This window comes from Leopardus geoffroyi, chromosome A3, assembly GCF_018350155.1.
Source record: "Leopardus geoffroyi isolate Oge1 chromosome A3, O.geoffroyi_Oge1_pat1.0, whole genome shotgun sequence".
NCBI classification, from domain to species: domain Eukaryota; kingdom Metazoa; phylum Chordata; class Mammalia; order Carnivora; family Felidae; genus Leopardus; species Leopardus geoffroyi.
The window spans coordinates 90,349,184-90,372,149 of record NC_059336.1 but is presented as its reverse complement, the minus strand read 5'-3'; the positions used below and the strand labels follow the sequence as shown (position 1 = coordinate 90,372,149).

At 48.2% G+C, this 22,966-nt stretch overlaps 1 protein-coding gene across 6 annotated transcripts in view; it reads right to left on the bottom strand.

Annotated features, from left to right (window-relative positions):
• Positions 1-22,966, bottom strand: part of TET3 (tet methylcytosine dioxygenase 3) — a 106,724-nt gene that overhangs the window by 7,922 nt on the left and 75,836 nt on the right. For all 6 annotated transcript variants that reach the window (XM_045446515.1, XM_045446516.1, XM_045446514.1 and 3 more), the window contains 6 exons: positions 17,541-17,634; positions 10,725-10,933; positions 8,793-8,943; positions 6,019-6,108; positions 5,370-5,507; positions 542-878 (listed from right to left, as the gene is read on the bottom strand). In XM_045446515.1, coding sequence (XP_045302471.1) covers positions 542-878; positions 5,370-5,507; positions 6,019-6,108; positions 8,793-8,943; positions 10,725-10,933; positions 17,541-17,634 — 1,019 coding nt within the window. The remainder of the gene's footprint in view (positions 1-541; positions 879-5,369; positions 5,508-6,018; positions 6,109-8,792; positions 8,944-10,724; positions 10,934-17,540; positions 17,635-22,966) is intronic.

Below are 22,966 nucleotides of genomic sequence, written 5' to 3'. Positions count from 1 at the left end.
CCCCGGCCCGCAAAGGCCCTGGGCGAGGGGGCCAGGGGTGCAACCTCCCTGTTCCCTTAGGGGTTTCCCGGCCCCACTGAAGCACCGGGAAAAGCGGGGGCAGAGCCCACACAGAACTCCTCCTTCTCCCTGGCACACCCCCACAAGTCCTCGCTGAAGCCCCACCCCCCTCATGCTGGCCTCTGCAGGACAAGGGTCAGGGGAAATGAGAGCTGCCCCCACTGCAGACCACGTGCCTGAGGCCGTGGGATTCTCTGCAGACGCTCAGGCAGGCTGGAGGAGAAGCCCAGCTCTCTTCTGCTGGCTCCGCAGGTGCCACCCGCCCCCGCCCCCAGGTACTCAGGCGTCCTGAGGCTGCCGTGGATACTGCGCCGGCTGAAAGTTAAGGTAACGTGTGGTCCACGGGGCGGAGAGAGAACCTGGACTTTAGTCTGGAGTGCAATCTTGAAGCAGGAAGAGGGGCAGTGAAGGAGCTGTCCAGGGCCACAACCCTCCCCGCCCCGCCCGTGCCACCTCTGGTGGGCACCCTCTCCCTACACACCTGGGTCAGTGGAGATGCCGGCCAGCTCCAGGGCCTCCTGTTTGATCTTCTCGGGAGTACTCAGCTTCTCTTTCTGAACCTTCTTCTTCTCGGCCGCCGCCTTTCTGGCTTCCAGCTGCCGCTGGCGGCAGGACTTGGCAGGCTCGGGCAGGCGCCGGACCTCACGGGGGAAGGCGGTGAGCACCTGGATGGCCCCGCTGCCCACCTTGGCATTCTGGTTCTCCTCACTGCCAAACTCGTCTGTGTTGGACATCTTGTACAGGGGGAGCACGTGCAGCTGCTCGTCCTCGGGAATCTTGCCCACGCAGCGATTGTCTTCCTTGGTCAGGGTGCAGACCTGCCCCGGGCAGAGAGAGGGAGGGTACATGGGGTTGGGGGGGCCTGGCGCTCAGAGAAAAAGGCTGAGCATCTGCATGCGTGACCCACCCACCCTTCCCCACACAGTCCCAACACCAGCCATCCACGGTTTCTAGAATGTCTAAAAGCACAGCTGTCCTGGTTCATGCAATAACAGTATCCCCAGCACTTAGAATCTCCTCTACACCGTCAAAGGACATCCATTCACTTTGTCTCCTGGGACCCTCATGTGGCTGAGGAGAAGAGATGACCGGCCCAAGGTCGCATGGCTGGAAAGGGGCCGGGTCAGGCCTAGTGGCCATGCTCTGCCCGCCAGTGGAATATTGTTGTCACTGTGCTTTATCACCTTGCTGAGCCTCAGACCTTCTACCATTACACTCCTTGCCCTGAACACTCAGCCTCCTTTTGCTCTTAAGATACTTTTTATTAAAAACTATTATGTGCTGGTTGTAGAAAATTTAGGCCACCAAAAAGGAAATAATAATTATCTCCATAATCCCACCACCCAGAAATAATCACTATAAACACTTTGATCAATATGCATATATACACATACACACAGTTTTTGTATAATGTGATCCTATTACCATACAGTTTTATAGTAACTTCATTTTTCAAAGATAGTATATTTTCTTATGCATTAAATATTCTCCTTCAGTATGATTTAAGAACTTGCATAATATTATTCTATTGTATCAATGTATTCATTTAACTAATCCCTCGTTACTATTAAAACTTGTTTCTAATTTTTTCCTATCATAAACAGTACTTTTAAGCTAAATCTTCTAAAACACGTAATTCCTTAGAATAAACGCTGTGAAGTAAACAGCCATACGTTGCTGCCCTCCAAACTGCCCTCCAAAATGATTATCACATTTTTCACTCATACTGGCTGAAGCTGAGCTTCCATTTTCCTATACTTTTGCTTATAATTTTGCCACTAACTTCTGAAAAACATTTTGCTCATTATCAAAATGTATCTCGTTGGTCTGCATTTCTCTGATTACTAATAAGGCTTAATCTTTTTTTTTTTTTTTTTTTTTTTTTTTTCTGTCAGGTTTACTCTTTAACTCTTGGGTTGATTATATTTTATTTTCAGTGTTCTTGATGTTCTGGCAGTTGGGGCCTTGACCCTGGAGGGACGTCCTTCCCCGAAGACTAGCTAATTCCTAGAGATAGCAAATGACCCCCCTTCAGGTGCACTCTGATATACAAACTGACCAATCCAGGGCCCACACCCCTAACTCTCTCTTTTTATCAAACTCTCACACACCAAGCAAATATTCCCCCTGCCCTCCATCACCCAGGACCAGGGAGGACAACTGGGGACCACCCCTATGGCCCAGAGCCCACAAACTATTCAAACTCCCCAGTTCTCAGCTTACTTAACTCTGCCTTGCCCACTCCTTCCCACCAAATCTCCAACAACTGCGCTGGGCCACACTCTCACCACTCACTCCTCTGCCTCCTGACCAATCCTGGTGCTTCCCTGTGTGGCCTGGTGGGCACATGCTTCTTGGGCTCTGTGAGTATAAAGTTCGGCCCTCCTGACAATCCTGTGTGTGTCTTCCTCTCTTATCATACTTCATTAAAACAAACCTTGGGTATATTTTAATACAACTCTCTTCTTTTTTTGGTGAGTTTTATGCCTCTTGCCCATTTTTATACTAGACTATTCATTTTTTTTATCATTTATGTAAAGTAATCTTTGTCTATGAAAGTTATCATTCACTTTGTCACTTGTTACAAATACTGTTTTCCAGTTTGTACAGGCCTTTCAATTTTGATCACGGTGTTTTATTATTGAACAGAAACTGTACATTTTTATGAAGTCAACCATGTTCATGCTTTCACCTGCAGTTTCCCCTTTGGTGTGATGCTCTACCAAGTGTGTTTCTTCCCAGCGTATGTATGTCTCTTCAGACTTGACCTGCTCTGAGCGGACCCCACAGGCTTTCTGGGTTTGACTGACCACCGGCCCTGCTTCCCATCATTCCCTAAAACCCAATGTGATAAACAACACAGCAAAAGTAAAAAGCAAAGGATGAGATATGATAGAAACTGCGTTTCTCTCCCTAACAAAGATACCTTACCAATGTCGACAGACAGCTACCCTTGTTTTTTAAAAAAAAAAAAAAAAAAAAAAAAGGACATACGGGTAGTCACAAAGATAAAATTTAAATGGGCAAAAAAAAAAAGAGAAAAAGACGTTCACCCTCTCTAGTCATAAAAGAAACACAAATTACAGTGAGATCGTACATTTGCCACTCAGGTGGGCAAAGACTAAAGAAATTGTGAAAACCCTGTGTTGCCAAGTAAGCCAGAGAAGCAGCACTCTAAACCTATAAATGTCCTTACTCTGGGACGTCAAGGGGATTATTCCACCACCGCACCAAGATGTGGTAAGGATGGACCCCCACTCTGGTTTACAGAGGGGGAGTCTGGAAACACTCACTGTCCATCCACAGGGGAAGTGGTCAAATAAATGATGGCAGAGCCATACATACTGCCTTACAACACGTTGAAGTCTACATCCAGTGACACAGAGAGCTGTCCATCATGCATTCTTACAAAAAGCGGGTCATGGAACAGCACATACATATACTGTGATCACATCTGTGTAAAACCGATACAGCTGTGCACACATGCACATGCATATATTCAGGTGCCTGAACGGATGGTCATCACAATGCTAACACTAGTTAGGTCTCTAAGATTTCAGGCAATTTTTACTTTATGCTTTCTCATACTGTTTACTTTTTTAGACAATAAATAGTTTAATTAAAAACAAAAACACTGTTCATTTTGGAAGAGGTTTACTTTTTTTCACTCCAAATGCTACAAAGCTCTGGGATCAAAATAACCTCACTGTGCTCCTATCTCCTGATGTCTCCTCCTCCTTCCCTGCCCCTCTTCTAATCCTGGAGGTCCCCCCCTTTCTCTGTGTGTCAGATCGAAACCCTCACAATACAGTGTGGACAGGGGCCTGCCTCATCTTGCTTCTAGCCTTGCACATAAGGGAAGGAGGACAAGGTAGAGAAACAAAATCTCGTGCTGGGCCATCAATCCCTGTGTTACACCCCAGTTATACCCAGACTCTGGGAGCCCCCTTTCAGGTGAATTGCCATTGCGTCTGCCTCTTCCACAGTTCCCCGGGGAGCCCTGCCTGCCCAGGACCTAGTTAAAAAGCAAAGAAGAGAGCTGGCATCATCCCTTTGAGGGGGTCCCCACTCAAGTCCAAACCTCCCCTCTTCTCCATCTGCACTCACTCCCCTAGTGACGGCATCTAGCCTCGTGCCTGAAACTGTGAACTACGTGTTCTCCAGACAGCCCGCTCCCCTGCCTGCTCCACGTGTCGACCTGGACATCTGCCAGGCATCTCAAAACAGAACTCTTCATTTTTGCCACCAAACTGGGCTTCTCCTGTGATTCTACATCTCAGCGTGTCGCACCAACACTTGACCAGGTGCTCAAGCAAAAAGCCTTGGGTGGCTCTCTAGTCCTTCCCTGTCATATCCTACATCTGTCCATCAGCAACCCCCGCTTGGCTGGCTGTATCCTCGAGATCACCCAAAGTCTGTCCAACCACCCCCCTCCCTACCCTCGCTCCTGTCCAAGCCCTGTCACCTCTAGCCTAGACACTGTCCCAGCCTAATTGGCTTTCTCCTTTGATTCTCTCCCACTCACCCCATCTCCACATACTTCTTCTCTATCTGCAGGAGCAAGAGAGCACTTCTAACTTTATCAAGGAGACCCTACCACTCCCAGCTTCCCCTCACACTCGGAGCACAACCCACAGCCCTGCCCACCTTCGGGCTCACTGTGACCTGGTCCCTGCCTGCCCCTGAATCTCTGTGTATGCTGGTCCTTCTGCCTGGAGCACTCCAGCCCCAGACATTCGGGTCCCTTACTCTCTTGCTTCATTCATGTCTCAGCTCAGGTACCCCTCCTCAGAGGGACCTCTCTGCCCATGGCATCCCAAATGGCATCTGCTATCACTCTAGCCCTTACCCTACTTCATATCTTCCTCACAGCCTTCAACACTACCAGACATTAACTGTATCACACACTTGGGCAGGGCTTGGTCCATTTTATTCTCCAATATCTACAGCAGCATCTGGGGCACAATAAACATTTGCTCGGTGGATGAATCAAGAGTGGTTTGGATTTAAATCCAGTGTTCACAGACACCTGGAACAGTCTTTAGGTAAGGACTCCAGGTGCCCAACAGACTGTGTTCTACAGCATCCACCTAAGACATGGAGACGAGACCAGCCTTGTCCGAGCATTCCGGTCCATGCATTTCTCAGAGAAGTGGGCAGGGGCAGCCAGTATGGCAGGGCACCTCCCAGAGATCTGAGACTCTTGTCTCCAGGTCCCTCCCTACTCTGAGCCCACCTGTCTGCTTAAACCAGTCCCCCTCCCAGGACCATCCCGCAGGGGGAGCTGTGACAGGTCCAGGGTTCCTTACCACTGTGCAGCCGTTGTAGAGGTTATGCTGGTCCTTGTGGGCATGGGCACAGAAGTCCATGCAGGCTGTGACCCCCGAGAAGGGCCGCCCTTCCTTCAGCCCCAGGCGGCAGTCAATCGCTATTTCCTCATTGGTCACCTGTGTGGACAGCCAAGGAGAACTGCTCGTGTGACCTGAGGTCAGTGGCCTAGATTCTGTGCTGAGGAGGCAAAGTTAGGTCTTGGAGGGAAGGAGGTTAAGGACCATGGAGGCCTTGCAGAGGGGCTGCAGGAGGTAGGCTTTCCGGAAGAAGCCTCCGTAGAAATTACTTCCTTCTGGGTTAACTCAAGTCCTCCTCACCTCATCTGGGAGATGCACAGGTGACAGGAGAGAGAAACTTGAGCCTCCCCAGGAGAAGCCAGACCAGGAGAGGTGAAAGATTACTATGGGGGGAGGCATGAAAGCAAGGGATAGGGGAAAGATGGTCTGGGACGCAGTTAGCTCGTTGTCAAGAAAAGATCTCATCAAAGACCTACATCACTGCTCTATCTCTAGCTGAGCTTTTCCCATAAGGAGCACAAATGAGCCCACTCTCCCATTTCCTGACTTCAGGGAACACGGACAGAGATGCAGATGACACGTGGGCAGAGAAAAGCCCAAGACCCAGTACCTGGTTCTGATAGGCCTGGGGGGCTAGCCTCTTGTACAGGGGAGCGACTTCAGTAGCCAGGTCCTGGAAACTCTTCCGGAGCACTTCTTCCTGTGGAGAGAACAGCAGTCACACGTGTCCAAAGCAGCCCCACCTGGCAAACTCTACACACTGGAAATTAACCTCCATTCTAGAACCACCGCTGGGTTGCTGGGAAGGTAGGAAGTGCCATCAGGTGTTTTTACAGGTTCCGTCTGGGAGGCATAGGGTACCATGTCTGTTTTAATGTTGGAGACACAGAAGCTCAGGAAAAGCTGTGGCCTGAAGGTCCAGCCATCCTGACTGCTAAGCTACTAGCTCAGTGCCGCTCAGAACACATAAAACAGGTTGTTGGTTTTGAGTGCTCAACACCCTAGGTCAGAAGTTCGATGAAGTAGGCAGGTAAAAGCAGGATCAAAAGGTGTGGCTTTTTCTTCTGGTGTTGCAGACAGGCAAATAAAGGCAGAGAGGGGCGGGTCAAAGTCTAGGCCAGGAATTCCACAGCCAGCCAGGTCCAGAGCCTGTCATGAGCCAGGGACACTCTATTCTCTAGACCTGCACCATTGCATGTGTTAGTCATGAGCTCTGTGCTGCTTCTGAAATGTATATTAAATTTAATTAAAATTAGATAAAATTGGGGCACAGAGAGTCAGCTCTGAGCCTGCGTGGCTCAGTTGGTTAAGTGTCTGACTCTTCATCTGGTTCAGGTCCTATCTCACCCTTTGTGAGATTGAGCCCCATGTGGGGCTCTGTGCTGACAGCATGGAGCCTGCTTGGGATTCTCTCTCTCTCTCTCTCTCTCTCTCTCTCTCTCTGCCCTTCCCCTACTCACTCTCTTTCTCTCTCGTAATAAATAAACATCTAAAGAAAGTTAAATAAAATTAAAAACCCTGTTCCCGTTTTACGAGCCACATTTCAAGTGCTCAGTAGTTATATGTGGCTCCTGTGCTACACGTTTTTTACAGAGAACGTTTCCATCATCACAGAAGGAGTTCCACTGGATAGTGCTGCCCCAGACAAAGCAGCCGCATCCCAGCTACATTTGGCCAAGGGTTTCAGGTATCCACAGCCTCTCCCTGGCCCTCTGAGGGTGGCAGGTAGAGCTGGGGGGGGGGGGGCTGTTTCTACAACGCCTTGAGCACAGACAGGCATGAAGAGTTTGCAGAGAAGAAAGAGGAAGAAGAGAGAAAAAGAACCAAGTTCATAGAAGTAGAGACGGAAGAGCAAGACCAATGGCTCAGCGGTCTGTCCAGTAGGGTGGCTAGACCTGCCAGCCACTGCCAGCTGCCTGTCTCTGGCTGCAGCCCAGAGGTTGCCACCAACACGGTAAGCCCACGGCCAGCACAGCACAGGGCTGAGGCCCGTGAGCTCTGGGAAGACCCAGACCTGACTTCACCATTACTGCCACATGGCCCTGGGCAAGCCATTTGCCTCATCTGTAAGGTGAGTAGCAACAGGGCCTACATCTGGGGTGTCTTGAGGTTAACGGAGATGCACACCTGTGAGGTGCTGGCCAGGATACTCGGCACTAAGTAAGTGCACAGAAATGGCAGCTGATAGAACAGGGGAAGTATGTGTGAGAAATGAAAGCAATGCCTTTTCACTCCTGGTCATTCCTAGTTCCTGTGGCCCTGGGGCTCCTCTCTTCATTGAAACAACTGCATTGAAACAACTTGCTTCCAGGGGAGGGCGGATGCCACCATAGAGAAAAGTCCAGTGTCAAATCAGACTATCAAACTAGCTTGTGCAACAGTCTAAAAGCCAGGCTTTGAGGCAAATAAAGTTCTGCCCTTGAAAATACTTCCTTTTACTTCTGAAAAGCACGACTGGATACCCAGAGCATAGAAGTTTATTACACATAGGGTAGAAAAATGTGTGCCCCAGGGGAGTCCCCACGCCCATGGAAAAGGAGGAAACCCTTCTTGTACAAGGAGCTCGGGGAGATGTGGAAGGTAGAACTGGGGATCAAGATGTTGCCTAGATCCCCACAAAGGGACCCAGTACCCTACCTCACAAGAGCTCAGGTAGTGGGGAGGGGGTAGGGCCGGGGACAGATGGCAGGGAACCCAGACAGACCTGTACCTTCTCTGCATTTGGAACTCTGCGTGGAGACCACCTCCTGGGATGGCCTTCACAAGCACAGCAACAGAGGGGAAGGGGCAGGGAGGAAGGCAACCTGACCTGACCGGGAGGCTGCAGACAGGAGGCCATTGTGGACCCTAGTCCGGTGCCTAAGAGACAGGCTAGGCTCCCAGCAAGAAGACAGCAAGGGCCTGGAAATGTGGACAACCACACAGAGACATGTGCCTGGCTGCCAGGTAGAATGAGGGGCACTTCGGGAAGCCCAGCACTGGCCCCAGAAAGTGGCCGAGGCCTAGAGGCCTCTTCCTGCCATACCTCCCACCCCTACAAACACACCCTAGAAAGAATGAAGAAAAGAAATGACTCTTGAAGAAGATCAAATTCTGGTGAGGAATTTGACCATTTACCTCAAAGAGACTGTTTTAAGCTGGGAGAGTCTGAAATGCCCATAATTGGTTAGGTTTAATTTTTCACTCATCACACCCCTCCACACCACACCCCACATACCTTACTTCCCGGCAAGATAAGGTCAGTTAAAAAAATAAAGCCAGTTGCATTATCTGCACATGTGAGTCAGGGTGTGCTAACCCACCCCCCACCACACTACCAGAGACGGGCGGGAGGCAGGGTAGGACGAGCCGGAGGGCCCCACTGCTCCGCGGAACTCTGCTTACCTCCTTGGGGTTGTCCCCCACGAGGCGGAACTTGCGAGGCGTCTTGCTCCGAGCGTATTTGCAGCCGTTGAAGTACATGCTCCAGGAACAACCAAAGGAGAAGGAGGCACCGCAGGTGTTGGGGTCTTTGCCTTGACAAGCGCAGGTCCGGCTGCAATACGCATCACACGTTAGGCATACAGACACATTTTTTGTTCAGAAATCGTCCTCCTACATCAGGGGGAGGTCCTGCTGAGGCCTGGCACCCATGGTCTCCCAGTGACTGGGACCACATCCCTCCCGCCTTTAACTCCTTCCCCAAATTTCCTTGCATAGAGAGTCAGCTCTGAGCAGCCCTTTCTGCTCCCACCCCTGAGCCTGAAGGTCTAAGAATCTGTCTTTGGGAGGGGAGCCTGGGTGGCTCAGTCGGGTTAAGCGTCAGAATTAGGCTCAGGTCATGATCTCACGGTTCGTGAGTTCGAACCCCATGTCGGGCCCTGTGCTGACAGCTCAGAGCCTGAAGCCTGCTTGGGATTCTGTGTCTCCTTCTCTCTGCCCCTCCCCAGCTCACACTCTGTCTCTCTCAAAAATAAACAAACATTAAAAAGATATTTTGTGGAATCTGTTGCTGGGAGAAACCCCTGGGTGTTTTGAGGCAAGTGGGAAAAATCTAGTTAAAACCCCAGTAAGGTTTATACTTTGCCTTAACACTAATATCATGACGGGTTCCAACACAGACAACACAATCAGGGAAGTGACATGGGCTACAGAGTTTGAACACGCCTGCTTCCTTCAGGCTCAGGTGCTGACAGGCTTTTAAATAAATAAACACTGACATTATAATCCAACAACTAATCAAACCTGGAAATGCTCCAGATGCCCCTCAACTGGGGAGTGGGTAAATGAACTGTGAGGCGTCCAGCAGTGGCAAACTACCCAGCAATCAGAAAGAATGAGCTACACACCTCCACGGCTGAAGCCCAGAAACGCTATGCTCAGGGGAAAAAGAAGCCAGACTCAGGAGGCTACACCCCGTATGGTTCCGTCTCTACAACACTCTTGCAAAGGCAAACTCACAGGGACGAGAAGCAAGATTGGTGGTTGCCACGGGCAGAAGGAAACTTGCTTACAAAGCAGGCACAGGGGAACTGGAGGGGATGATGGAATGGTTATACATCTTCGCAGCGGCTACGTGACTGTAAACATTTGTCAAACTCTTCAAACTTGGATGCCTGAAACCGATACTATGTTGTATGCTACCTAACTGGAATTTAAATACTTAAAAAGAAAACTCTTCAAACTATATATCTAAGTAAAAATACCTTAATTTAAGAAGTGGAGGTGGGGGACTCAGGGGCTCAGTCGGTGAAGCGTCCGACTTGGGCTCAGGTCATGATCTTGCAGTCCGTGGTTTTGAGCCTGTGTTGGGCTCTGTGCTGACAGCTCAGAGCCTGGAGTCTGCTTCAGAGTCTGTCTCCCTCTTTCTCTGCCCCTCCCCCGCTCATGCGCACTCTCTCAAAAATTAACATTAAAAATTAAAAAAAAAAGAAAAACACCTTAATTTAAAAAGCGGCATTTAATTTAAACGCCTTAATTTTAAAAGACCCTAGAGGGGCAGGTTTTATGAATACCACTGATGCCTTAGATTTGTGGGACACTCATGCACTCATAGCTGTTCCGCCATTAGAACCTCAGAGTCCCTCTGAGGTTCACCAGCAGAGCCAAGCCAAGTCAAGGGACCCTTCTCTTGCTGGGACCAGAAGAACCCAGGTCAGGATTGTGGGAGAACTTTCATCACAGTCCCGACTGCAGGACAGACAGGGCCCTGGGAGGGGCCAGCGCCGCCCTCAGGGGGGCCGAGAGTCTCCCCCTGCATCTGGCCCCCAAGGCCCTGCCAATGGACACTTGGCCCAGCCACCCCAACCCTTGCACGCCGAGATCCCACCCACGTACTCATCGTTGAGGCCACATCTCCGGCTGGTGGGGTTCCCGTACTTCCGGAGGGTGTCGGTGAGCTCTTGGTAGAGGGTGTCTCCGAGGCTGCGGGGGATGCCCTCCCAGGCCAGGATGAGGATGACGATCACCGCGTTCTGGCAGTGGTGGCCTGCCCGGTGCCGCACCAGGCACAGTAGCTTCTCCTCCAGCGTGTGCCTGCGGATCACCTGCAGGGGGGTGGGGTGGGGAGGGCACTGCTCACTGTAGGAGCCATGCCCCCACACTCCTCTGCATGGGATGCCATACACCCCCCACCTCTGCTGACCAGACCTGGGGACGCAGGTCTTTAGGGCACTGTCCACAGGATACCACAACCTGGTAATGGCAACCATACAGGCTAAGAGACCATTACAATTAAGGAATAATAAATGCAAAAGTTATTTTTTAAGAGCAAAATAAAAAATATTTACTACAAAATGGAAGTTACTAATGAATTACACAGACTTAGGACTAAAAACACACAGATAAATTGGTAAGCCAAAATATATTCAGAGATTTTTATGTATCTTAAAATATTTACAGAGAAAATGCTGCATATCTGTATATTTTTAATTAAAAAATAAGGGCCTTGGTGCTGTGGAAAACAATTTTGGGTAGTTTCTCCAAAAGCTAAATATGTAATTACCATATGACCGAGCAATGCCATTCCTAGGAATATACCCAAGGTGACCGAGAGCAGGGACTGGGTCAGGTACTGTTCATAACAGCCAAACAGCGGGCACAACACAAGTGTCCATCAGTGGATGCATGGATAAACAAAATGTGGCCCCTCCAAACAACGGAATAGTCCTCAATCTTAAAAAGGAAGAAAAAGGGGCGTCTGGGTGGTGCAGTCGGTTAAGCGTCCGACTTCAACTTGGGTCACGATCTCGCAGTCCATGAGTTCGAGCCCCGCGTCGGGCTCTGGGCTGATGGCTCAGAGCCTGGAGCCTGCCTCCGATTCTGTGTCTCCCTCTCTCTCTGCCCCTCCCCCGTTCATGCTCTGTCTCTCTCTGTCCCAAAAATAAATAAACGTTGAAAAAAAAAATTAAAAAAAAAAAAAAAAAAGGAAGAAAAATCTGACTCATGCCACAACATGGATGAACCTGGATAGCACCATGTTAAGCGAAAGAAGCCACACACTAAAGGATCCACACTGTGTGATTCCACTTACAGAGGGTACCTAGAATAGTCAAATTCGTAGAGACAGAAAGTAGAACAGTGGCTGCCAGGGTTGGGGCGGAGAGAGTGGGGAATTATTACTTAACGGGTATAGAGTTTCTGTATGGGATGGTGAAGAAGTTTTGAAAATATAGAGTAGTGATGGTTGCAAAACAATGTGAATGTTGGGGTGCCTGGGTGGCTCAGTCAGTGGAGCGTCTGAATCTTGATTTCAGCTCAGGTCACGAACCCAGGGTTGTGGGATCAAGCCCTGTGTCGGGCTCTGCACAGACAGCGTGGAGCCTGCTTAAGATCCTCTCTCTCCCTCCCTCTGCCCCTCCCTCGCTCTCTCAAAAACAAAACAAGAATGTGAATGTAGTGGATACCACTGAACAGAACACTTAAAAATGGTTAAAATGGCCAATTTTATGTTATGTATACTTTAACACAACTTTAAAAAATTAATAATATACCCCAAACCAGTGAACTATATACTTTGAATGGATACACTGTATGGTGTGTGAATTATATCTCAATAAGGCTCTTAAAGAAAACAAAAAGCAAGGGCCTTGGGCTCTGCACTGCTGCCCAGCCAGGTTCTCACCTAACTCTCACACCCAGAGCTCTGTCCAAAAAGATACGGCATGGCAAAGGACCCGGGAGCTGGGGGACGAGGTGGCTGATCTCCCATTAAGAGCCCAAACTAATTCTGTGACCTGATAAGACGAGGGCCTGTGAAGAGGGGAGGGATGAGGGCAGACTGGGAAGGGCTTTCAGGGGAAAAGAACTCAAGGCAGGGGTTCCACAAAGAAGTCTGTACAAGGGGCTTTCACAAGTAGCTTCCTGCTCTAGAAGAGGAGCAGGCAGATGGCAGGGTGGAGGCGGAGAGTGACAGGGAGACCACTAACAAACAAAACACAAACAAAAGTGGATAAAGTGCTGACGTAGGGCAGCGGGGAATGAAACAGGAAAAGGAATGCATTCAGACTCATTGAGGAGAAAGGTGACCTTGGGACCATCTGACTCTAGGGGCTGAGGGACAGGGCAAAGTCTTAAACGGACTTCCACTTTTGAGGCACAGGACAGTGGGTGGGGTGGGGGTTGTTTACTGATGAGTTAACTGGGAACACGCTGGGGCTGAGGTACTTGGGAACGTCTGAGTAGCTATTTCTAGTAAGACCCCAATACACTGGGTCTGGAGGTCAGGAGAGGCCTGGGCTGGAGATGCACTTGGTCATGAGTACAGCAGTGCAGGGAGCTGTCCAAAGAGGCAGCCAGGCAGGCAGTATAAATAAGGAAAGTGGGCCAGATGGACAACTGGGGGTGGTGTGGACCACGGCCAAGTGAAAAAGCACACGCCCCTTCAAAATGGGTAAGCCAGGCCTTCTCTCCATCAACCACTGCCTGATGGGAATCCCAGCCTAGTGCAGCTAGCTACCTCTTCCAATTTTAACAAGAAGAAAACAGAAACCTAGATTGTTACATGAAATCTCTCCTTTTAAAGATGTGAGCACCTAATTCAATTTTTAAAATCACGGTAAAATACACATGACGTAAAATTTACCACTGCAGCCACTGTTAAGCATATGGCTCAGTCGCAGAAGTACCTTCACGCTGTTCTGCAGCCGTCACCAGACCTCTGTCCACCTCTACAACGTTCTATCTTCCCAAACAGAAACTCTGTACCCACTTACCACTCACTCTCCCTTCTCTCTGGCCCCTAGTCCATGGTAACAACCATTCTGCTTTCTGACTCTCTGAATAGTTTGACTACTGGCAGTGCTTCATACATGTGGAGTCATACAGAATTGGTCCGTGGCATAACAGCCTCAAGGTTCATCCAGGTTGTAGCAGAGGTCAGGATTTCCTTCAAAATTTTCAGGGACATGTTAAACAAAACATATCCCTGGCCCATGAGTTCCTGCTCTGAGCCAACCCACAGAAGCATCGGTTATATCACTATTTTTAAAACTTTTTGGGATCAGTAACACACGAACATGTCATTAAGTCATGCAGTATTAGAGCTCCCTGTGTGATTGCCTGGCCTCCGCAGACTGAGCCGGGCACATCGTGAACACAGGTTCACGATCACACATCACAGGTACTGATAAGACAGCAGTCCCTGCCACCAGGGTTTCTGAGGCACTACTGTCAATCTCTGCTCAGTGCCCAGGGTAGAGCACTGGCTAATTAATCGCCCTCACGTGCAACATGTGTTCAGAGCACACAGGGAAACACCTGACCTACCAAAGCTGAGGTTGAGGCCACGTCTCTTTGGTTTCCCAAGTGGCAAACACATAAACGTGATAAGCACAAGCAGACAGCTCTCTGTGGCCACACCCTCACAGGCCGATGGGTACACTCAAAAAAACTGTAAGAAAACAATAAAGTGGAGCTCCCTACCCACACTATGAAGGAAGGAAGCCAGCAGGACTGAATGCCCCAAGCGCAAAAATCAAAAGGCCAAGGGAAGGCAGGAAGACACCAGTACCTGAGTGTGGCCATATGGATGGTTCATATCCCACCACAGACACAGACAGCACCACCCCCCCCCCCCCCCCACAGCTGGGCAGGAATCCCCCGTGCACTGAACAAGAATAGCACAGCACCAAAGGAAGCCCACATCTGTCTTCCTACTCCCGGTACTTAGTTCCAACCCTTGGGGTTCCCCAGGAGGTCTGTTCCAACCCTGCCCTCAAGGGGCCTTCAAATATCTGCTTTCTGACCCCTGTTATCTTTACAGACTGGCCCAAGCAGCATCTCCAAGGTTTTTGTATCCAAAGCGCATTTTTGCTGTCTGTGGTGTTTGCTTCTGGCATGTCTCCATTTATTCTGAGCCTTTGGAATGCTACCTGGTCACTCCCTTACTCCCATGCTTGCTGACTTCCATATGCCGTACAAGCCACCTCAAAACTGCAGATTATCAGTGGGCTCCCTGGGCTATCTCACTGCTTTCTTAGATCCTTCTCTCAACACACATTTGCTGGGTACCCATGATGCGCCTCAACTTTGTCCCCCAAGAGCCTGGCCAGGCAAGTCTAGAATTTGTCAGACACACTGCTTTTAGATGAACCTACTGGTTGGGGGTTCAGGCTGTAGACAAAGACATGAACCTGGTTCAGATGAAAACCCAGGCTCTAGATGGGAGACCAGAACAGGAGGTGGGCAGGAAGAACCACAGGAAGCACCGTCCACCACAGGCAGCTGGATGCTGCCACTCGCCTGTAGCCACAGACTACTGCCTGGGTTCTTGACGCCACGCTGACACTAAGGACAATCTGCCCCTCTTGGCACTTATGGGTCACTTCCCAGTGTGTGTGTGTGGATTGTGGGGGGGGGGGTGGATAGCAGGGGAAGGGAACACCTGCCCTTCTCTAACTTCCAAGGAGGTAGAACTCTTTAGATGAGCTCTACCACCAAAATAGATAGGGTATTTGGTGGCTGTGTAGGCAAAAACCAAGAGAAGTCCACTGCACTAAGGGAGATAGCTAGAAAAGAAAAACACAACTCCACACCACCATTTTCTTACCACTGTGATAGTCTATGACCTACCACCATTTGCCCTTCCTATAAAACACCATTTCTTTCCTCTCTCCTTTTATCTTCTCTCGTCAGATACAAGAATTTCCCCACCTCTGGGAACGTGGTCACTATGCATTCCCTTCTATCTGGGCTTTTCTTTCAAAGCTGGCATCACCCACTGGGGTTTGGTGATACCCACGAGCTGTTTCATCTTTTGGACAAAACATCAGGTGCCACGTGTGCTCCGCTCTGGGCATCTGCGCACAGACCTGGAGGACCAACGTGTGAAGACCAAGTTCCTCCCCCTCCATCATTCTGCTTCCCTCTTCCTGCCCCCAGGAACTAAGCTCACTGCTTCACCTGGGCACCTCCTTCCTCAGCCCTAGCAGAGACGCACAGGTGCTGCTCCCCAGAGCTCTGGGGCCAGAAATGCATATTCTCTTCTTCGACACCACCTACATAGCCAGTTGTTTTCTTCCCTTGATCCAACTGTTTCTGAAGATGGAAAAGTCCCCAGGCTCCACCTGTGTGAGGATCTTCAGTTTCCCATCCAGGACTATGGAATTCTCCAATGACTACATGGATTAGCAGAAATAAGGGCAGATGCCATGTCGCTGATGGGTTCTCTGAGGGATAACACTGCACCCTGATCAGCCACAGACGGATACAGTCCCCCTCCCACTGTAATACCTATCTTTCAGGAGGGTGGGGACGCTATATTTCTTCATACCTGTGAAGGCTCTATGTAGCTCCAGATTCTTTTATTATATATAATTCTGCAATACTGACCGAAAATTGCTAAAAAAAAAAAGGTATGTGATAGTTCAGGTACAGACACCTTTCATATTCATTAAAAACAAAGGTGCAAAGGTATGGCATATACGAGACAAAAACAGCCATGTGCACATGGACACAGGCTGACAAAGGTCTTCTTCCCACCTTCCCTCACTCAGTGAGCTGTATATTCACACAGCCTGTTACCTTTGCTCACATGACTCTCCTTGCCAGAAATGCTTCTACTCTCCCATCAGCCCATTTATTTATTTTTTAAAAGAACTTTTTAACGTTTATTTATTTTCGAGAGGGAAGGGGGGGCAGAGAGAGAGGAGACACAGAATCCCAAACAGGCTCCAGGCTCTGAGCTGTCAGCACAGAGCCCGACACGGGGCTCGAACCCACGAACCATGAGATCATGACCTGAGCCAAAGTCGGACGCTTAACCGACTGAGCCACCCAGGTGCCCCTCATCAGCCCATTTAATGTGGCCCTGTATTTGTGATCCCATGCACATCACCCTCCTCTGAGAAACAAAGCCTCACATTCCTCCCACCATTCATATCGCTTGACCCTGAATTCTACCGCACTGAGTTCGCCTCTCATAATTGGACCTTGATCACTCAAGTCTCCGTGATTTTATCTCATGTGTCTCTACACCATAAGCAGCTTGAGCACAGGGACAGACCCTTTCATTTTCGAGGCATATCCCCGTACCGAGCACCCAGCACAGTGCTGAGCTCACACCTGATGACTTGCTGCTGCTCTTGAGCTTCTGCAGTGATGCTAAATATCTCCTCGAGGACTGGAAGAGCAAGGTCAGAAAACTGTGTGGGGGTGAAACGAGGGTCACAGTCACTGACGCTCCCCTCGCTGGGACACTCAGGCTGCCTTATAGGGAACAGTGGCTCAGAAGTAAAGTAGATGCAAGATTGTCCCCGACCCTGCCTAAAGGCCTAGCTAGTTCTTCTGGACCAGAGATAGGAACGCCACCGGCATATGGAGGGGCAGAGGGGTCAAATGGTGCACAGTGGGGCCCAGCTTTGAGTAAGATGACATCTTTCAGCCTCCCCTCAACCACATCCCTGATCCATGGGGAGAGTATGAACCAAGCATAATGACTAGAGCTTTTCTGAGGCCAGCCCAGGGTGCCAGGGGCTGGTGTTTAGAAAAAACGAGGCTAGCTCAGGCTGGGGGAAAATGACCCTAACCAAGCACAGATGCAAGCTCCCACGTTCCCCTGAACAATAAACATGTCTGTTTCCACACACACACCTCTGGCCTGGCCTGCGGTGAGGGAAGTGAGGCAGCAGCCCCGGCCACAGGGTTGACACTCACCCACTTTGCAATGGGGCAGCCGCGTGAGCTCTTCCCCTCCTTCCCAGTGTAGATGACCTTCTCGATCCGGATGGCTTTCCCCTTCTCTCCATACCTGGTGAGGGAGACAGAAGCCACCATCAGCACAGTGAAGCCCCAGAAGAGAGCAGTTTATGGTAAGAAGGCAAGCCTCAGTGTGCTTCAGCATGGGTTTAGTTACTGTGGGGTCAACAGAGAAGGAGAAGGATTTAAATGTTTGTTCTGTGCTTAGAGCCTCTGGAGACACAGCAGCCACGTACAGGTCCACAGGGCCTCCGGTCCATCTTGCCCCGCTCTGTCTCAGGGTAGAGGGGGTCATCAAACACAGTGTCCCTGATTATTATTCTGAACCTCCAGGGAAGGTACTCAAACCAAAGGCTAAACATGGGCATTTGTATCCAGCCTTGTTAGTGGAGTCACCCTGTTATTTATACAGTCAATAAACAGAAGAAAATAAATGGGGGAAAATCTTACTGTTTTCTTTCAACAATCCCCAGCTGACATTTGAACACGATGAGGACAGAGAGCTGAGGCCAGGGGAAGTGACCTTACCAAGCACCATCTGGCTCCGAGACTGCCCTGGCAGTAAACACACACTGCACACACTCGTGCCCTGGCCCACACACACTCAGGGATTCCGAGACCGTCTAATTCAGAAGTGATCAAACTATGGCCCCAGAGCTGAACTGACCTGCCCAAGGCCACACAACTATGGTGCCACAGGCATCGGTGGCTTGAATGCTCTCCCAGCCACTTTCTGGCTGCAGCACTGTAGTCAAATGACTGAAGTTCTCAAGGCCTGAGTTTCCTAATCTAACATGAAGATAGAAAGGGCCCATACTTCCCAGGCTTGGAAGGAGAACAAACGACATAATCCATAGGGATGCACTGTTTCAAGTGTTTTGAAGCTCCTGCGTGAGGGTTAGAGAGCCTGCTAAATATTAATTCTTAACAACGTAAGTAGCCATCTTACTGAACCGTCTTATTTTTAATAGCTTTTTAGCTTCAGGCACAAAATCATGTCATCAACAAACAGGGTGATTTGTCACCTCCTCCTGTTCATTCTTCATGCCCTTCTTTCACTCTTTTGCCTCACTGTACCAGCCAAGGCTTCTGAAGTGCTAGTGGGCATCTCTGCTTATTTCCTCACTTGACTGTAAAATGTTGCCAACTATTCATCACTGAGAAGGAAGCTAGCTGAGTTTGGGAAAGAGACAGAGACTGACTTAGTTTGAAGGCATCTTCAAGCCTTGATTTTTAATCAAGAACGGGTTCTTGTTATCAAAAGCACTTTTAGCAACAAAGGACACAGATGACTGTTTTTTTTTTTTTTTTTCCTTTGATCAATTAATATGAATGTGCTATTTTAACAGAGTTTCTAAATCAAACTATCCTTATATTTCTGTAACGAATCCACTCTGGTCATGGCCCTTTTTAATATACTACTTTGATAGAGAGATATCTCATCATACACACTACAGTTAACATAGTCTCTACAAACACACATAGACAATTACACATACAGGTATCCCTCACCTTTCAGAAGCTCATGTTATGCCACTTTGCTTTTACGAAAGACCTACATCAGTACCTGTTTTTTTGGTAATCAGAAGAAATCCAAAGAGAATTTTTGCTTTTACGAAAAAAGGCAAAGAGCGAAAATAGCGTTCAGCGTTCGTTTGGCAACGAGCCATTACAGAGGCAATGCACACCCCAAGTGGTGCCGCGAGAGTGGCGCCACCAAGCTCCTGGCCCAGGAACTGCACTCAGCATTCCAGCCACCAGACAGCGGAACTGTGTCTGTGAGCATCTGTGCTTTATCTTGATTTATCTTAAGGTATCAGAAAAGCCTAAAAGAGATTATTTTGGGGGGTCCAGGAACACTCAGACGTTTTCCCATATACATTAATGGTAACTGCTTCTTCGCTTCATTGCCATTTTCAGTTTAGGAAAGTTTTCAAAGGGATGCTCTACTTTTGGGTAGTGAGGGAGATCTGTATTCCTTTATCTCATCCACTCCACTTCCAGGAATCTCCACACCTCTGAAATAACTGTACAGATACACCAAGACTTAGGCACAAGGTGTTCCTTGTTGTGCCAACAACTGAAAAATTAGGAACTGAAATATCTAGTACAGAATTGGCTAAACTATAATAAATATAATAAACTTCCGTATGTTGGAAAACCATGTAGCCATTAAAAGGGATTCGACAGAATTCTATGTACTAACATGGAAGAAATTAAGCTGGGGGCTGGAGGGGTAGCGGCTACAAATAGTGGGTACATTATGACTGATCCCATTTGGTTTAAAATCTCTCTCTATATATGCGCATCTATAAATGCTGACAAAAAACTAAAGAGTAGACATCAAACTTTTTAAAAAAGGTTTCTTCTGGATAATTGCTCGAAGGCTTTATTCTAAACTTTTTTTAAAAAAGACTTTTATAGACAGGTTTTATTTTGGTAATTGGGAAAGAGAATACATTTTTTTAAAGTATTGATGTACGGTTTCTTTGGTTTCTTGAGTGAAACAGAGCACACTGTCGAGGTGAAAAGTGTTTCTGATAATTAGCACATTAAAACTCTAAGGCTATGTTAGTCCCTTATAGAATGTGTGTGGAGACAGGACTCTGGGGGAGTTTATATAGTGTGGCCTGTCTCAAGAGGAAAAGACCAGATAGTGCTGCTTTTGTTTGGTTCCTGGAAAACTTTCAATTTCACAAACATTTATCAGGAAGTGGCCCCCAAGTGCAAAGCCTGGGTGCTTGGTGTGTCCTGGGGTCCCTGTGGGATGAACAGCCCGAGGCGTCCACGCTGCTCTCACCGAAACAGGATATTGTGTTCCCCTCAGGAGGGTGAGCGGAGGACACTGATGCGAGCTCTCTGACCAGTACCTTCCCCCCATCCCACCCATCAGGGGAACACTTTCTGCACTGAACTTCGTATTCAAGAGCAAATAAAAGGGCCAAGCACTCTGATCAGCTAGACCTTTTTTTTTTTTCCCCTTCAAACGAGAAATTTCTCTGTGCTTAATGACAACCAATCAACTCCGGATTTAGCTCTTTTTTCTTAAATGTCTTACTCTCTGGCCTAGCATTAAAATGATATTCTAGAACATATGAATAATGTTCATTCCTGCATACAGATGAACTCCTAGACCCTAAGCTAAGTCTGAAAAGAATAGGCTGAAACCTTATCTTGAAAGATAACCTGATCATCTTAGCAAGTGGTTCTCAAAGGATGGTGCTGAGATCAGCATCACTTGGGAATTTGGGAGGAATACAGACTCTCAGGTCTCATCCCAGCCCTGCTGGGTCAGGAATTCTGGGGTAGGGCCAAGGATCTGTGCCTTCACAAGCACTCCAGGAGACCCTGAAGCACGCTCAAGTTTGATAACCACTGATCTAAAGTTGTACTTCTTTGGGGTTACCTTTATCACCCAGTAATGAGACTAGTTCCCTAAACTCAGAGGATCTGCTAGCACAGTGGTGATTCTCTGTTTTTAGAATGAACATTTAATGAGCTCCTAGGCTGCAGAGAATCCCCTTCCCAGATAGACGACATGGGGCTCTGTGCAGCACACCATTCTGAGATACGGGTTTGTACAACTGACCACAAGAATGTACATCAATGGGGACCTGGATTCCCATGTGTGGAACCCACAAATAAATTGGGATAATATTTTAGGATTTGCGTTTGACTGCCCCTCCTTTTTCCAAATCTTTACCAGAGAAGCTAAAAGCACCAACGTCTCCTTGATTTCAGCTCGTTTCCCCTTCCTGACTTTGTCCCACTTCTGGCGGTAGAGTGGTCCTGTAGAGAGAGGGTGGGGGAGACAGCCTGGACCATTCACAAACTAGACCCCCAGCCTGGTGATGTTCACTGGTTATCCATTCCTCTCCTTGTTCCACAAGAAAACAAAAAACAAAACAAAACAAAACAAAAGATGTCTATTAAGATAAAAACAGGTGATGAAATCAGAGTAAAGGGGGGGAAAGATGAACGTAACGTTGGTACACAGAATGCAAGCAGTACGGTCTTGTGTGTATTTTTGAGAGACGAGCCTAGAAAATTTCATCATATGAGAAATCAGGAAGCTAATGAAGGTTCCTTAGGATTATGTCAAAAGGACTCAGGAGTGAACCTGAATAGGTTCTCATGGGCCAAAGATGAGAAATTACATTCCTCCCAATAGGGGGTACACAAATCTGGCTCTAAGCTTACCCAGCAGCCAACAAAGATGGAAATACAATCTGTTACATAATTTACAAGGTCCTTAAGATAAAAATAAACCAGCTGCTGAGGAAAAACACAAGTATTCCTGGTCTTGACAGGAATTCCTCCCTTGGATCAGTTTCTGAAGATTCTACAGTTGGCTGTTATTTTTAAAGCAATGGGGGGGGGGGGAGGACAAATCTCAACTTTATCACTATCTCTTAATCCTTGTTTCAAAACATACTCTTCCATAACTAAAAGTTATTTAGAGAGCTGTCTAGAAATTTTGTAGAACTGTTTCCAAGAAACAAACACAAAAACTGTCCCAGGTCAACTTTACATGTGACTCCCCTGCAGCCCTCAACCTGCAAATAAGAGCGTCGCTATTTCTTGCCAAAAAGTCACTGGCCAAAATGCTGCCTGCCCCAACCCTGGCACCGCAATGCACACGCACGTTGGCACACACATGCAACACACACCTTGTTTTAAATGTTTCGTTCTCACGGCCTCAGAGGTCCACTTTCAAGCAGGCTTGAATTTACAGATTGAGTCTTTGAATGCTTTTCTGATGGGCTACTTTGAATACAAATGTTGCCAGATGGTACAGGACAATTAAGAGTCGTTACGGGAGATCACAGTCCTCTATCCATCTTACCATTTATTGACTCAAGGATGCCAATACAGTTTTTCAGTTCAAATTCATGTTCCCTGCTAGAATGATGACAGGATTCACTTGGCTCCCCTGCTCAGACAAAATATGGTACCCAGATCTGAGGAAACTCTAAGCCACTCTGCCTTCCACACATCTGTGTGTATATGATGTATACGTATGAGCAAACATGTTTATGTCTACATAGTCTTTGCCTTTGCTATACTAATGCTTGTTATAAGATCTCAATCAGTAGATGTTGTATGAGACAAGATACCCTATATGTGGTACTTCCCTATAAGCACTAAGTGCTTTCCAGACATCAATTCAGTTTATCTTCATAATTCTCCTACAATGTGTATGTACTTTTACATTATCTCCATTTTGCAGATAAGAAAACTGAGTCACAGAGCAGTAGAGCAACTTACCCAAGGACTCAGCAGGAAGTGGCAGGGCCAGGATTAGACCTCACGTCTAGTTTCAGCGTTCACATGCTCTCAATCGCCAAGCTATTTTACCTTTCTGTACATTGGAACTCATAGCA